Source organism: Electrona antarctica (genome assembly GCF_951216825.1).
Source record: "Electrona antarctica genome assembly, chromosome: 9".
NCBI classification, from domain to species: domain Eukaryota; kingdom Metazoa; phylum Chordata; class Actinopteri; order Myctophiformes; family Myctophidae; genus Electrona; species Electrona antarctica.
The window spans coordinates 7,077,757-7,094,869 of record NC_136790.1 but is presented as its reverse complement, the minus strand read 5'-3'; the positions used below and the strand labels follow the sequence as shown (position 1 = coordinate 7,094,869).

The window sequence follows — 17,113 nt, the reverse complement described above, 5'->3', positions numbered from 1 at the left end:
AACTACTGTAGTAACTACATTTTCAAATAAATGTAGTTGAGTAAAAGTAGCCTACAATATTTGGATCCGAGATGTAGTGGAGTAGGCTATAGTCCGGTACAGTACTGAAGTAAATGTACTTTCCAGCACTGCAGACACACATGGTTCTGACAGCGACTCCAGATCGTGGCTCGTCCAAAAGGAACCATCCTATAATTAGCGACTCCATGTCCATGATTTGGAGAGAGCCCGGTTATGCGTTATAACCCTCTTATCTCCATATTATCTCTGTTTTTTTCACACGTCAACACTGGATCACACCACAGTGTCACACAGAAGCATCAAAAGCAGCAGATCTACAAGCTTGAAACACAGCGTGAAGTGACACACTTTGAGCTTGTAGATCTGCTACTTTTTCTATTTTAGATTTTGTATCCTGAAAAGTATCAGTTTTGGACATATGGGGTTTCCAGCCGACAGAGAGGATTATGCATTCTTCTCCCTCTCGCTCCGTCTTGTTGTTCCGTTTGGGAAGTGGTTCCCAAACTTGACCATGTCCCCCAAATTGACCCCCATTTGAAAAAGATATGCCAGGGACCAGGGACCTTAAGACTTTTACGGCTCTAGATGTGATTCTCAACCTGTTTAATTTCAAGGACCCCCTAGTTTGACATGCATATTAGTCTACAGATCCCCATTTAATGTCATTTCTATCTCTGGGACCCCCAATTTATATTGTAAAATCAATGGTAACTCTGAGAGTGTACAAATGGAACCAAATGGACCCGTTAGGGTCCATTTGTACACTCTCAGAGTTACAGACCCATAAGGGTCCATTTGGTTCCAAACTATCATTTAGCTGGGGACCCCCTGGAACTCCCTCAAGGACCCCTGGGGGTCCACGGACCCCACTTTGGGAACCACTGTTACAAGAACTGTTCAACTCCTTTGGGAATATCACGTTGGGGCCTTTTGGAAACGTTTTTAAATGTTACTCACTGGCCTGTCACTCATAGGAATGATGCGCAGTGGCGTAAATATCGACGGTGCAACCGGCGCGATGCACCGGGGCCCAGCGCCCCCAAGGGGCCCATGAAGGGGGAAGAAGAAGAGAAAAAAAAGAGTCGGGACGAGACAACGGTGAAAGCCTGGTTTCAGGGGCTATCGGTCGCAGGAAGAGTAACACCAAGGATTAGTCAGTGATGTCACTGACTGACAGCTTCATACTACTCCATACTACTTCCGTGTTGCATAACAGTGACATCACTGTCCTCTCCTTGTTATCTTTACCACCTTGTTTCAACGTGTGTTCATGGCACGCTGCCTGTCATCAGCACAACAAGCTCAGCTGTGGACTATATTTGTCAAGTTCCGTCACGCTAATTAAACACTATGGGATTATTATGTCATGTCAGCAGTCAGCACTATCAGAAGATGTAACCCAGGTAAAGTAATCTGTCACTCTGCAAGTTTAACTAAAGTTTTTTCCATCTGTCCAAAGTCATTTCTGATAGCCTGGCAGCCCCAGCTGCAGCCCTGCAGTCCTACAGCTATACAGATTGATTGAAAGTGAAACATTCAAATTGATGTATACATACAGATTGAATGAATATTTATATATCAGATCGCATCACATAACATCGCATCGCATCCGCCGCCGACACGTCCATCCCCCACCCCCCCCCCCCCCCCCCCCGCGCGCATCGCCACCGCCGACACCGGGGCCCACTGCCATGTAGTTTCGCCCCTGATGATGCGAGTTGTTTGAAATGTTAGGCCCCATTTACACTGGCAGCCAAATCCATTTACACTGGCAGCCAAATCCATTTACACTGGCAGCCAAATCCATTTACACTGGCAGCCAAATCCAGCCTGAATCAAATCTGTGCCACATCCAGATTGGAATTTGATTTGTTTCTTTTTTTCCAGACAGTATAGACACCTTGGTGTGGTTGTTATGTGCAATGATGTCTTCCCTTTGTATTTAGGGTTTCTTCCTGGAGACCTTGACAGTCAAACGTGCAAATGAAAAAAATACATATATAGTGACATCACAATATCTTCCCTTCCCCTAACCCCTCCCCCTTTATCATACAACCACAGCTGTGGGTGCAGCTTCAGTTCAGGTGGATCACCACCCACCAGGCAAACCAGGCATACTTAATGAACTGGTGGGCGTGTCCACATAAAAACAAACATTTTAACAAATACTGTACACTTTTTCTTTTTCTTTTTTGAACTTTGTTTTTATTTCAAAAAATGAAACACGAACAATGAAACAGAAATCAAACATAAATGTGAATACAAGAAAACAAAAATACATAACAAAAACAGAGACAATAAAAGAAATCAAAGAAAAACAGAAAAACAGCTTGACAAACTTCAAAAATTCAGCATTCTTCAGACAGTACTGGACAAGGCAGGGAACAGCAGGAGACATGACTCACAATACAATACAATATACAGCAGATATCCAACATTCGAAGCATTTTTATAGACTCAACAACCCCTACTCAGCACTCTTAGACCTCTACACATACACCGAAACACCCAAGTACAATATTACAGAAGTCCATTTAAGTATGAAACTTTCCATTTTTAATTGTAACCTTGCCGTCATTTCCTCCATTATATAAACCTGCTTCAGTCTCTGTTTCCATTGGGTTATAGTAGGTGGTTTTACCTCCCTCCAATTTACTGTTATCATTTTCTTAGCAATCAGTAAAAGTATCCTTAATATGTAACTCCATCCACGCAACTCCTCCGGTATAATTCCCAGCAGAAATAACTCGGGTCCAGAAGGAATATTCAACCCCAAACATTTTTCAATTTCCTTTTTAACATTTTTCCAGAACCCTGAAATTATTGGACAATCCCAAAAAATGTGTGTATGGTCTCCAACTCCCCCACAATTTCTCCAACATAATTCTATGGATGGTGTTTTCACGTATGAAGAAATGACCAGAGGAGTATTGAAATATCTAGTTTTGAGTTTCCAATCAAATTCCTTCCACAACTGGCTATTTATTCCCTTGTGACAACCTTCACACATGTCCTCCCAGGTTTTGTCTTCAATTATTATATTTAATTCCAATTCCCATTTATCCTTAATGTACCATGTATTTTGAGAAACATCATCCAGCGCTTTATATAAATTAGAAACATGTTTTTTAGTTGGGAATTTTTTTTCTGCAATACCAATGAAATACACCTCAATTTCGTTTGGGGTTTTCCTAACCAGCTCTCTCTCTCTATGATCCATGATATAATGCCTTATTTGGAAATATCTAAATAAATCACTTGAAGGGAGTTTAAATTTCGTCTGGAGTTGAGCAAAGGATTTAAAAGTTGTTCCCTCAAATAACTGATTTATGGTTTTAAGACCCTTATCAGCCCAACGACTGAATCCAGTATCACTTATGGATGGAGAGAAATCAATGTTACCCACTATTGGCATTGCCCTTGAAACTGACCCTGGTCCCCACAGTGTTTTCCTAACTGCTTCCCACACCTTTAATGTATGCTTTATCCATTCATTTCCTATTTTAATTTTGTTTTTATCAATAGTTTTTTTATCAAGGAAGGGTAATGTTGACAGAGACACCCCTTTAATTGTGCTCTGTTCTATTCGGTTCCAACCTGTCTCTTCATCATTACCTATCCATGCGACAATTGCGGTCAGCTGAGCCGCCCAATAGTAATGCTTTAAATTGGGAAGGCCTAGGCCTCCCCTAATTTTTGGCAAAAGAAGTGTTTTGAGCCTTATCCTGGGCTTTTTATTTTGCCAAATAAATTTAGAAATCATTCGATCAAGTGCCTTAAAGGTGGAGATGGGTACTCTGACAGGCAAGGACTGAAACAAGAACAGAAGTCTAGGCAATACATTCATTTTCACCGTTTCAACTCTACCCAATAAAGAAAGGGGAAGAACATCCCATCTCCCCAGATCATTTTTAATGGCTCTAATTCATTTTGTATAGTTTGCATCAAATAATTGTGTGGGATTTGGTGTGATTATAATCCCCAAGTACCTAAACCCCTGTTTAGACCAACGATATGATACATCTTTGTTTAGTTGTGTAGGCCAGGACCCAGAAATCATCATTGCCTCCGATTTGCTTTCATTAATTTTATAACCTGAAACGGATCCATAACTTTGCAGGCACTGCATGAGTGGGGGAATAGAGAGCAGTGGATTTCTTATGAAGAGCAAAACATCGTCAGCGAATAGCGCCACCTTGTGGACGAACCCACCATCGTCTGGAATGCCTTGGATCTGAGTATTTCGACGTATAGCTTCAGCCAAACATTCTATGCTAATTGCGTAGAGAACAGGGGATAATGAATCTCCCTGTTTTACGCCCCTCTCAACCTTGAAAAATTCTGAACAGTGACCATTAACTCTAATTCTTGATTTGGAATTATTATATAGCAGATTAATCCAAGAAACAAATTCTTCTCTAAAACCCATTTCTTTTAAAGTCTCTTCTAAAAAGAGCCAATCTAATCTATCGAAAGCCTTGATCCCATCGAGGCTAAGGAGCATCGATGGGTCTTTATCTCTTGCTGCTAGTGACTGTATGTTTAATGCTCTCCTAATATTGTTTGTCCCTTGTCTAGTCCAGATGAACCCCGTTTGCTGAGGATTTATTAATTGTTTAATGTACTTTTGAATTCTATTCGCCAATATAGAGGTTAATATCTTATAATCCACGCACAAAAGACTGACTGGGCGGTAACTAGAACACTGTATGGGGTCTTTTCCTTCTTTATGTAGTACCGTGATGATGGCTTCTGACCACGACTTTGGGGGGTCTCCTGATGATAATACACAATTATATAATTTGCATAACCTAGGAGAAAGGAAGTCACTAATGTTGCTCTGGAGAGGGAAGTCTGGAGCACTCTGTTGGAGCTGTTGCCCCCACGACCCGACTACGGATAAGCGGTTGAAGATGGATGGATGGATGAATAATAATAATAATAATAATAATAATAATAATAATAATAATAACAATAATAATAATCTTCCTCGTTATATAATAATACCTGATGATCAGGTTTTAGGGTGGAAAAAAATCACGGCACTCACTTTAAATAAGTCTAAACACAAACAAGTCACATGGAATGCGATTTTTACCAATGCGACTTGAGACACATTCAGAGGTGGTTTCAAATGTGATTTCAGGAGATCCGTCTCAGTCTGAACACAGCAACCTTGCAGTTTTTAAGTTGCTTGATTCAGTATTTAGATATTTGATATTCATTATTTTTATCAGACACGCCCCCTTCCTATATAAACCCATTGTAACTTCAAACTTTTGAACCATAAAAAAGGGGTCCAAGGCACTCTGTTCCGTTCCAAGTGAAAAAAGCCTTCATGGCAAAGATCATTAAAATGGACGCGTTCGGCTACAAGCCTTCGTCAGGGTCCATTTGAACCATGATGGAGTCATTGAAAACAGCCGGTTCTGGTGACTGATATTGTCCTTCTAATACGTGAGGGGACCATGTTAATTACTTTCGTTAATTTGTATAATTAAGCTAAATAAAATGTATTGACGTAACAGAAGTGTTAAAAATGTTAATTTATTTTCTTTTTCTCTATGAGTCGACACTTTGTGAACTTGTAGATCAGCTATTTTAAAACATGATTGGACTACTACCAGTCGACTACAGGCAACATCTGGCCGATCGGATTCATTGGTAGTCGGGGACCGCGACACATTTGGCCAATCAGATTCCTTCTTAGTCGGGGACGTTGAGGCCTCAAGTGTTTTATTAGCCGACGATGGTGAGCGGAGCGTGAAGGACACCAAACCCAAGGTCACACACACACACACACACACACACACACACACACACACACACACACACACACACACACACACACACACACACACACACACACACACACACACACACACACACACAGATAAGTGGGGGGGGGGGGTGGCTAAGCTGTGTGGAAAATAAAATCCATTATACAGTCAGTGACACTATAACAGCACCGTCCCAAGTGACAGTGACATGAAGGCCATATGACCCAGAGAGACAGGGGGTGGGGGGGGGGGGGGGGGGGGGGGGGTTGCCAGGAAACGGGGGCAAAGCAGCTAATCACAAGATGACAAGCCTGTCAGTGAATGCTGCGCTGTTGCACGCACGCGCGCACACACACACAGTTATTGTTAGTAGTAGTAATAGTAGTATGTACGTACGTACTAATGTCTTAAAGGTCCTACAACTTTTTTTATTGTGCTGCCCTATGTGTTTTCTATCCCCACAAATACGCAATTTTGAACAATCAGGCTTTTATGGAAATTGCTCTCAGGAACAGCTCAACTGATTTGGTCATATGAATGATGTCATCTGTATCACCCTACTGTACTTTGTATAATTCCTCCCCCTCTTCATTCAGTTCATTCAGTTCCAAGTTTGCATTTCCACTTCGTTTACAATGTCCACCATTGTTGATTTTCCAAGCTGGCATGGAATGGAAACAAGCAATTTATCTCTAGCAGTATTATAATGACTCGAAGATTCATTCATTCTCGAAGAGCAGTGGCGTGCACAGATAGACACTAGGGGGTGCTAGAGCACCCCCTGCCCTTTTGGCAATGTGCCCTTTTGAAAAAAAAGAAGAAAAAAAACTTTTTTCTCTTTTTTTTTTTGGATTTTTCAAAAATAGCAGACCTACAAGCTCATAGCGCGCCACTCGGTGCCGCGCTATGAGCTTGTAGATCTGCTATTTTTCAATAGCTAAAGCATAACATAATGCTAACACCAAAAGGGGTTCCCGCCCAAAATGGATTAAGGCAACCGGCCGGTTCCACGCGCTGCACAAGGTGCCCTTTTTTAACTTGAGCACCTGCCCCTCTAAATGTCTGTGCACGCCACTGTCGAAGAGTACCGGGAAAGCATCTGTGTCATTTCAGATTTTAGTGGTGGCTATTGAAAAATAGCAGATCTACAAGTTTGAGCATCTGCTGTTTTGGAAAATGTCTGTGTGAGAACTACTGATTTAACCCATTAACTCTTTGAGCGTTTCAAGGATTTCTATATAGTAGGTAGACTTCTCTATGGCCAGAATGGCGTTTTTGAATGATTTATTGAAAATTCTCTGTTGTGAATGTGTGACAACGAAAGACCTTCAGAGAAAGCTTGACTTGTCTGCTTCCAGGAAAAAAATGAACTGAGTTGATAAAATGTTTAGTTCTTGTGTTGGAAGCCATTTAAAAGAGCCTGCATTTACACTGTTTCTGTTTCTAGGACAACCAAAAAAAGTTATGCCCGGTTGAAGTTTTATTTTCTAAATAACTTTTTTTCTGCTGGGCATACATAGCCATGCAATATCTCATTTTAAAGGGTGAGTTGTCTAGTTCAATTAAAATAAAATAAAAAGTTTCTCACATGTACCACTGTAGATATTTTGCCATCTATAAATAGCATGGTCAGTCATGATCAATCTGACCTATCCAGCTAAAAGTCCCCATAGCTCTGAAATTGGAACATCATATAAACTCAATTCTTTTTTGGGGTAAAATTAGACATTCTAACGCACATTTTTATATATACCATGTTTACATAGTCTTACCAGTACCTTGTCTATTCATGCATGTATCTCAAAAACCTGTTATGAAGAAACACAGTTTTGATAAAAAACACATCCAAGGACATTGTTTTGATATGACTTGGTGCCCATGATATGTATCAAAATATAGACTTGAATGTATACTGTATTATAAAAAAGAAATTGAGTTATTACCATCTACCGTTACAGAGTAAATCACAGTTGAAACTTGCTTAGTCATATACAATAAACCTCACAATAGTGAACAAAATAGTCATGACAGGTCTAACTCATTGTAAAAGCGTATTTTATTTTTTACGACTACTAACATAATAAAATGATAAATATTACAGAAAATAAATAGGCCTACATACAAAACAGTTACTCCTCCCCTAGCTCTGATCCATAGCTCTAAATGCGCATTTAGAGCTATGGATCAGAGCTACTCCTCCCAAATGTCCCCAAACCCAGTCCTTGACGGTGTGTGTGTGTGAGTTAACCTGACTCCGCCATATGGGGCAGCAGAGTGTACACTGTGTTCCCCCCTCCTGCTCCCATCTGGGAACTCTCAGGCAGACTTGATGCCCGGCCACAAAACGGCCTGGCCAATCAGCAGCAGCTTCTAGCAACTTCTAGCAGCAGCTTCTAGCTTCTACTAGCTGCTGCTGATTGGCCAGGCCGTTTTGTGAGCAACTTCGCTTCTAGCTGCTGCTGATTGGCCAGGCCGTTTTGTGGCCGGGCATCAAGTCTGCCTGAGAGTTCCCAGATGGGAGCAGGAGGGGGGAACCCAGTGTACTCTCTGCTGCCCCATCTGGCGGAGTCAGGTTATGTGTGAGTAGGCTAAATAAAAAAAACACCCAAAAACTGCCCCCCCCTGAAATGAATGAATGAATGAATCCGGTTCAGTGTCGGAGAACGCCATCGCAGTCTTGACTCTTCATCCTCCTCCTCCTCCTCCTCCTCCTCCTCATCTGATGCCAGTTCTAAATATATAAAAAGAAATAAACATTTTAGCTGTAGTCAGTGCACGCTACTATTACATGGCGTTTTACCCGGCTGCTGGCGATCAATGATTTTATTGTGCAGTGTCTTTGTGGGCCGAGTCGTGGCATGACAAATACAAATAGATGCTTGTATAAGTAGTATCACGATAAAATAATATGGCAACGTTAGAATGAAACACCAATGAGTGATCGGTGGTAATGTAGCTAGCTGCCCAGGGTATATCCAGCACCATTGCGTCGCAATCATCCAGCAACATTGGTACTGGCTATTGCCCGGGCTTGTGGCCCGGCCAATAGCCAGTACCATTTGTGCAGTGTTTGTTAGCAACTACTACTAGCCAACAGCCAGTGGAATGTGGTGACGTGATGGTGCTGGATATACGCTGGGCAGCTACATTACACGCAATCACTCATTGGTGGTGTCATTCTAACGTCGCCATATTATTTTATCGTGATACTAATTATACAAACATCTATTTGTATGCCACGATGCCACGATTCGGCCCACAAAGACACAGTACAATACATTCATTTGATCAGATGTTTTTGTTAGCTACGTCGATCACCTATAGTACCGACCCTTGTTATATATTCTCCGACTATGCATGTCACGATGACTAAACCAGTTAGATCTATCCATATATGGTTCTACCACATCTATCTGATATCAGCACTAGGTCGGCTCGGGCCAAATATAGGGATCGTCTTACTAGACATGTCATATTAGGGCATTTTCGAATACAATAAAATTACCTTTTAGCGAAGGCATCAGCCTTGGTGGTAACTCCGGTGGGGAGAAGAAAAAACATTGCACACGTGTAATCCGCGAGGGTGGATGTTGCTAGCCTGATTATCAGACTGTAGCTTTCTTGAAGCTTCAGTCTGACATTGTCTCCTGTCTGAGCGATTTCAAGGGGGAGGGGATTAGAATTTCCCCCAACCCTCTGTGTGTTGCGCTGCGTGATGACGCTGAAAACGGGACTCGGCGCTGATTGGTTGTTCGTTAGACCCACCCCCCCACCACCGATTCTCATTGGATAATACATTTTTGTACCGAAGAAATGATAGGTTCACAGTGCAACACCAGACCAAGAGATGCAGTCCACTCAGAGAGTGGGCGGGGTCTTTGGGCTGGATCCAGGCTAGGATGTTGCAGCCCGGCCAACGGTCTGGGACTGGAGAATGCCACTGGACACGGATGGATCATTTTTCAGATTGTTTTTTTTGCGGCGACTGCAAACCTGGCTGAAAAACTCTTCCTCCAGTGCCCACCTCGGAGGAGTCAACCAACCCCCCTGTTCACTGGGGGCTGGGCGTCAGTTTCCAATAGGAAAGCATACACGTGTGTCACGTGACACGGGAATTCTGGGAAATGTAGTTGATATTTATGCTCAATACTATATACAGAGGTGCGGACCGAATTAATATATTGGTATTAATAAAAAAAGAGAACTACGGAAAATCACGTACAGGGCAGAAAAGACTAATGCAAAACTCCACGTGTTTTCCAGTAGTAATCTGTCTAAGGGTTAAGACCTGGAACGCATCTCTGTCACCTTTTAGCTTTTAACCACTTTTGAACCATTATTATTTTTTTAACTTTAGCTGTTGAAAAATAGCAGATCTACAAGCTCATAGCATGACCCAGAGTGCCGCGCTACAAGCTTGTAGATCTGCTATTTTTTTTAAAATGTGTGCACATCTTCGAATATATATTCTTTCACAGCGAATGTTTTTCAGAAGATATGAGTTAAAACTGTCAGGATTTAGAACCATGTCTTACATTAGTTAAGAGAAGAACCTTTCCTACCTCAGAGGGATAGTTATTAGTTGCTGTCCTGTTAGCACACACACGCACTCACACGCACGCACTCACACACACGCACTCACACGCACGCACGCAAGCACGCACAGAGACAGACAGACAGACAGAATGGTTTTAAAGTGCTTCTTGGAAGCGAGTCAATAAACGGCTGAGTGTGGAGTTCAATCTGATTTGATCTTACCCAGACCAGCTTCTGTGACACACACGTGCACACACACATGCACACAGGCACAAACGTACGCACGCACGCAGGCACGCACACACGCACACGCATCGTTAATGATGCCCATTCATATTTGATACAGCCAGTTTCTGGAGAAAATGGAATTACTTTGGCCGCAAAAGCCTTGAAACTACATATGAAAGCAATGTTGCTGCTAATATACGTCACGCCCAGCTGTCAACACATTGCGTTCCTGAGATTCCTCGTTGACGTAAGCTCAGCTGGCGGTGACTCGACTCGTACTAACCACGAAACATTAAATATCAATACAAATTTAAAGTTGTTGTTGTGCGACGGGCAGCTGCAACCACCGCCTACCCGGAAATGTAGTCTCTGGGTTGTTTGACTCGTTTCTAACGCTTATTGTGTTACTCGTTGGGTATATTTGTACATTTCCACCTTCAGTCGATGCTTCATATCCATATGAGTGAAAAGGCCGGGATGATCGGTTTATTTTTCAAACACCGTTCCTATATGAATAGATCTAAAATCCCCCTATGGTGATTTCAATGCAAATAAAAAGTACACGAACCTGTGGACTGGTGCCCTCTACTGACAGTGACGTCAGGACTTCGGTGCTCTATAATAGGTCCTCACTAATAATCATGGTAAAATGGCACGATTTTTTTCTACTCAGTCTGTGTCTCATAGGAGGGCTGTGGGCACTTTAGAAATCGACTCACTGGCCTTGGAACGTCTCGGGATACCCCAGGAGGAAGTCACTAATGTTGCTCTGGAGAGGGACGTCTGGAACACTCTGGTGGAGCTGTTCCCCGCGCGACTACGGATAAGCGGTTGAAGATGGATGGATGTATTTTATGTTTGGTTGTGCATGGCATGACGGAAGCTTGTGGATCTGCTATATTCAGCACGCAATCAAGTGTAAAACCTGCCACTACGACGCGATCAAGGTACCGCCAAAATAACGCGTTGTCAACTAAAACAAACTGTAGATTTAGTCGACTAAAACTAGACTAAAACTAATAGATTTCAGATGACTAAAATAGGACTAAAACTAAATAGATTTAAATTTTTTCAAAATACTGACTAAAACTACACCAATCATTGCTGTCAAAATCAAACTGTCATGATGAGATGAACTGTCCCGACCCATTGATTGGGGAACAGCTCTGTATTAGTCGATATTGAACTGGATAAATCACAGATATTGATGACAACTGTCCCATAAACGCACAGCTCTATGACACTATTTGTGCACCCATTGATTAGTAGCGGTTGCCACTTGCCTGGTCACAGTTGATACACAGTTGATACACGTTTCCAGGCAAGGTCATCCTGCTATAACGTTTCACGTGTATCTACAACCTTGTTCTTTGGTCATGACCCACACTTCATGACCTTAGGTGAGAGTGAGAGTAGGAACGAAGATTGCTTGGCAAACAGAGAGGTTTGCCTTCTGGCTCAGCTCTATTTTCGTCACAACTGTGCGGCACCGCGACTGCAATACCGCCCCCTGCCTGCCGCTCTTGATTCTCCGGCTGATCTCTTTCTCCGTTCTCCCCTCACTTGTGAACAAGACCTTGAGGTAGTTAAACTCCTTCACCTGGGGTAATTTCTCAATACGCACAATAATGACAATATCGCGAGAATACTGCCCACATTAATTCAACAGCCCAGCTTTAATGATCTTAAATCACTTTATTTTAGATTGTTTTTTAGTAATAGTATAAGATAAACATTGCATAGACTTTAGTCACTGTACAATACTTCATTGGCGGCACTCTCTGTTTCACATCTCTGTTTCCGGGTACGACGTACGCAGTTACAGCACAGTTGGTTGCCTATTGAATTCAGTTACGTCCCGTCACTGATCTCTTTTCCAACGGGTAAGGACTAGTCATTATAGTGAATGAAAACAAATTAAATAACGGAAACTAAAATAAATAAATATATATATATATCTTTTAACTGAACTAAATACTAAACTACAATAACTAACTGAGATTGTAATATGTGTTTACAAAACTAACTAAAACTAATTATAGACAAAATTAAATGCTTAGTTTTTATTTATTTATAAGGTTTTTGGGTTGATATATGAATGACATAATTTATTGATTTCGCCGTACCAGATGTGTGAAATTAGATTTGGTAACAAACCGCATAGGATCACCCCATAGTGATGATTTGATTGGCTGAGCAAAGTACATATTGAAGATAAAAGTGAGGGCAGAAAAGTGAAGACGGCAAAAGTGATTGAAAGCAGAATGCCACCAGAACGTCCATCTATCTCGCCCCTTGTGGGCATCAAGCGTTAATAACGCTGCATTATTACACAAGACCGTCACAAGAATCTAATGACCAAAAATAGGAACACAAGGAGAGCACGAGGAAGTTACACAGGGAACCTCTAGAACACAGAGAGCAATAAGAACACAAGGAGAGCACGAGGAAGTTACACAGGGAACCTCTAGAACACAGAGAGCAATAGGAACACAAGGAGAGCACGAGGAAGTTACACAGGGAACCTCTAGAACACAGAGAGCAATAGGAACACAAGGAGAGCACGAGGAAGTTACACAGGGAACCTCTAGAACACAGAGAGCAATAGGAACACAAGGAGAGCACGAGGAAGTTACACAGGGAACCTCTAGAACACAGAGAGCAATAGGAACACAAGGAGAGCACGAGGAAGTTACACAGGGAACCTCTAGAACACAGAGAGCAATAGGAACACAAGGAGAGCCCGAGGAAGTTACACAGGGAACCTCTAGAACACAGAGAGCAATAGGAACACAAGGAGAGCACGAGGAAGTTACACAGGGAACCTCTAGAACACAGAGAGCAATAGGAACACAAGGAGAGCACAAGGAAGTTACACAGGGAACCTCTAGAACACAGAGAGCAATAGGAACACAAGGAGAGCACGAGGAAGTTACACAGGGAACCTCTAGAACACAGAGAGCAATAGGAACACAAGGAGAGCACAAGGAAGTTACACAGGGAACCTCTAGAACACAGAGAGCAATAGGAACACAAGGAGAGCAGGAGGAAGTTACACAGGGAACCTCTAGAACACAGAGAGCAATAGGAACACAAGGAGAGCACGAGGAAGTTACACAGGGAACCTCTAGAACACAGAGAGCAATAGGAACACAAGGAGAGCACGAGGAAGTTACACAGGGAACCTCTAGAACACAGAGAGCAATAGGAACACAAGGAGAGCACGAGGAAGTTACACAGGGAACCTCTAGAACACAGAGAGCGAAGTCATTGGTAAGATGTCACACTTTGTGGCAGCGGTGGCCGAACGGATAGTGGAGCGGTCTTGATACCGGAAGGTCGCCAGTTCGAATCAGCTGTCCGACACGTTAAAATTACCACCGCTGAAGTGCCCTTGAACAAGGCATTGAACCACTACGATGAAATTTGTTCTATGAGCAGGGCCTGGCTGGAAACAAGTTCTTGAGCTTAGCCCAGATACCCTGGGTAAATATAGTAATCATTTCATTTCATTTCACTCCACAGGCCAGTCAGGTGCCATTGAAGCACATGGGGGAGGCCTTAAAAACAAGGCTACAGACCTCCCAAAATAAAAATGGCCAGGCTACTGCTTGGCCTCACATCTACAACTCGCCTCCTGTGGAGCAGCCTCCAACTGTTCACCAGAGGAGAAAAAACGTTTTTTTTTTCTTTATGTGTTTCTGGTAATATTATTGTCCACTCAAAAACGTTCATGTGGAATGGTCATGGTTACACACATACTAGTGGAGAAGTACACAGTATCATTTTATATGGTAAACTTTAGCCCGCCCTCTATTTTGGAGTGGCGCTAGCCCCTCCATGCCCATCTTTGTGTGTTTGTGTGTATCACGTTTGAGATGATTTGATTGGCTGAGAATGTGTGTTTGTGTGAACCATATTTGAGATACTAGACCTGTGTCCGTCGGCCATCGGCCTACTTGGTAACGATGCAAGTTAGGAACCTAGTATGCAATACTCTTTGTCAAAGCACCTGTTTTAACCGTCTGTCTGTGTCCCATTGTGCCCATTTTGGCTGCCACTTTCAGATTCATTCATTTCAGATTCAATGCCACTATATTATGTCATGAGTAGGTATGTCATTTATCGATTAATTCATTATTTGATAATTCCTAAGCTTATCGTTTGATTTACCGGTTAGTTAAATAAATACATCTTAATCTTAATTTCTCTCAATGTCTAACATAAAAAAATGTGTGTGTGTGTGTGTGTGTGTGTGTGTGTGTGTGTGTGTGTGTGTGTCTCTCTCCACCAATCAGAGGGCAGATGAGGAGGCGGTGGTGGATCAGGGCGGAGCCAACATCCACTATGAGAAGGAGGAGCTTGAAGGTGAGTGACAGGTCTCCTGATGGATGCCACAATCTGACCATCAGCAAAAATCGATTATTCTGACGATTATTTATCGAATACTCGACAGCCCCCCCCCCCCCCCCCCCCCCCCCCAAAAAGAAAGGAAAAAAATGAAAACTATAATATTATTATTATTATTATTTTAACAATAAAACTTTTCATGCGTAATATTATATGCACATGGTCACCTAACATTACATGTTGAGTGCTGTCTATGCTTTGATGGTTACAGTTTTATAACCAGTATTGATGAGTAAACTTTGTTGCAAGGAGTTGCATTGGTGTGACTGTGACATGTCCTTAAAACTGTTTTGTTGCAAGGAGTTGCATTGGTGTGACTGTGACATGTCCTTAAAACTGTTTTGTTGCAAGGAGTTACATTGGTGTGACTGTGACATGTCCTTAAACTGTTTTGTTGCAAGGAGTTACATTGGTGTGACTGTGTCCTTTTTTTTTTTTGTCTTTTTTTTTGTTGCAAGGAGTTGCGACTAGTTAATTGCATTGGTGTGACATGTGATGTCCTTAAAACTGTTTTGCTGCAAGGAAAAAGGCGACTAGTTGCATGTGGTTTGGGCCTAACTTTATGATACCTCAGTAGGAGAGCTTTTCATCAGCACCTGAATCAGTGCATAACTTATCTCCATACATTACAATGCCCTACTTCCTCACACAATAGTAGCAAAAATTGACGATCTACAAGCTCACAATGTGTCTCCATGCAACCAACGCATTGTGAATGTGTAGATCGCCAATTTTTGCTACTTTAAAAAAACAGTTTAAGTAATATAAATATAGTAGAGATGTCACTTGTTCATCCAGCATACATGCAGTATGTCGATGAGATCATCTTGATAAGCAACCAACCGGTGATTATCTGTGGATTTTCATTTGAATCTGAAAATGGATGTTCAATTTGTTAACCCTCTTCTCCCTCTCTCTCTCTCTCTCTCTCTCTCTCTCTCTCTCCAGCTCACAGGGTCAAGGTCAGGCAGGTCCATCGTCACCACCGTCCTCGTCACCGCAGGAAAGACAAGAGACCGTCCAGCATCGTCAGCCAGCCCAGCGACGACTCTGAACAACCCCAAAACTCACATGGTACGGTCTACAGTTAAAATATTTGTATACATTTGAAAACTTTGAAAAGGACCTTCTGCACAACAGTAGGTTAACGTTTGGTACTTTAAGTACCGGACATAAGACGTTATCCTAAAAAACAGGGTCGTATTATATTCACAATCTAGGCTTTTTTAATGTCACACATCCGTGCCGATGGATGGCCCCTGCACCGCTGAAACCAGTGTTATGAACCGAGCGGCACACACAGAGTGGACGCGACTACAGCAGTGATGCAAGCTGGAGGAACGGTGCGATCATCTCGAACAGAGTGGTTCAAAAGCTGGCCAAGTTAACCAAACAGAAGAGAAGTTACTTCTTTATTCAACTCGAACCAACATAGCATAGTGTGTAGCACTGATAACGCCACAACCATAGATATTATAAAAAATAGATGCCTCACTGGCCGTTGCAGTTCATTGGAGCGACGTGTATCCCAATGAAGGCGGAAGTGCAGTGCTGAAGGCTTTTTTTTTTTTTTAACAAATCTTTATAACAGTCATGACAATATACATTACAATACAAAACCAGACAAACAAACAAACACAAACAACAAAGTTATTAACAATAGAGCCAGGGGGGATTAGATTACTAACAGAAAACATTAAAGAGTGAACACAAAGCAACAGTTATCCGCAGCTTTCTTATTTAGAAGTGCTGAAGGCATTTGCTGAAGGTGACTGCGTCGCTGCCCAAGTGACGTCACTCATGCGACTCCTCCATGTCTCTCGCTGTCACTCAAGTGACTACTGGCCAATCACAGCGCGTCTTTTCCGGGACTTATGTTACGCACGCGGAAGCTTGACAAGCTTCCGCTAATGCTTTGCAAGGAATGTCGGGAAAATTGTGCCTTCAATGGTGACACGTGCCTCAGAGCCGGAAAGGGCGTCTACGTATATATGTCTATGGCCACAACTCTATGCTGTCCCACACTTTTACCTGTCCCCCTATCAACATTGGCAGGTAGGAACTAACATTACAGTACATGTTAAAGCAAGGGGACCTGTCATATATCCTGATTTTTACGGGTACAGTATAAGACATAA

At 42.3% G+C, this 17,113-nt stretch overlaps 1 protein-coding gene across 1 annotated transcript in view; it reads left to right on the top strand.

The window, feature by feature from the left end:
* LOC306929680 (electroneutral sodium bicarbonate exchanger 1-like) overlaps nucleotides 1-17,113 on the top strand; it is a 55,380-nt gene that overhangs the window by 7,177 nt on the left and 31,090 nt on the right. Inside the window, exons 2-3 of the mRNA XM_079510300.1 lie at nucleotides 14,864-14,933; nucleotides 15,924-16,049. Of these exons, the coding sequence (XP_079366426.1) occupies nucleotides 14,864-14,933; nucleotides 15,924-16,049 (196 nt within the window). The remainder of the gene's footprint in view (nucleotides 1-14,863; nucleotides 14,934-15,923; nucleotides 16,050-17,113) is intronic.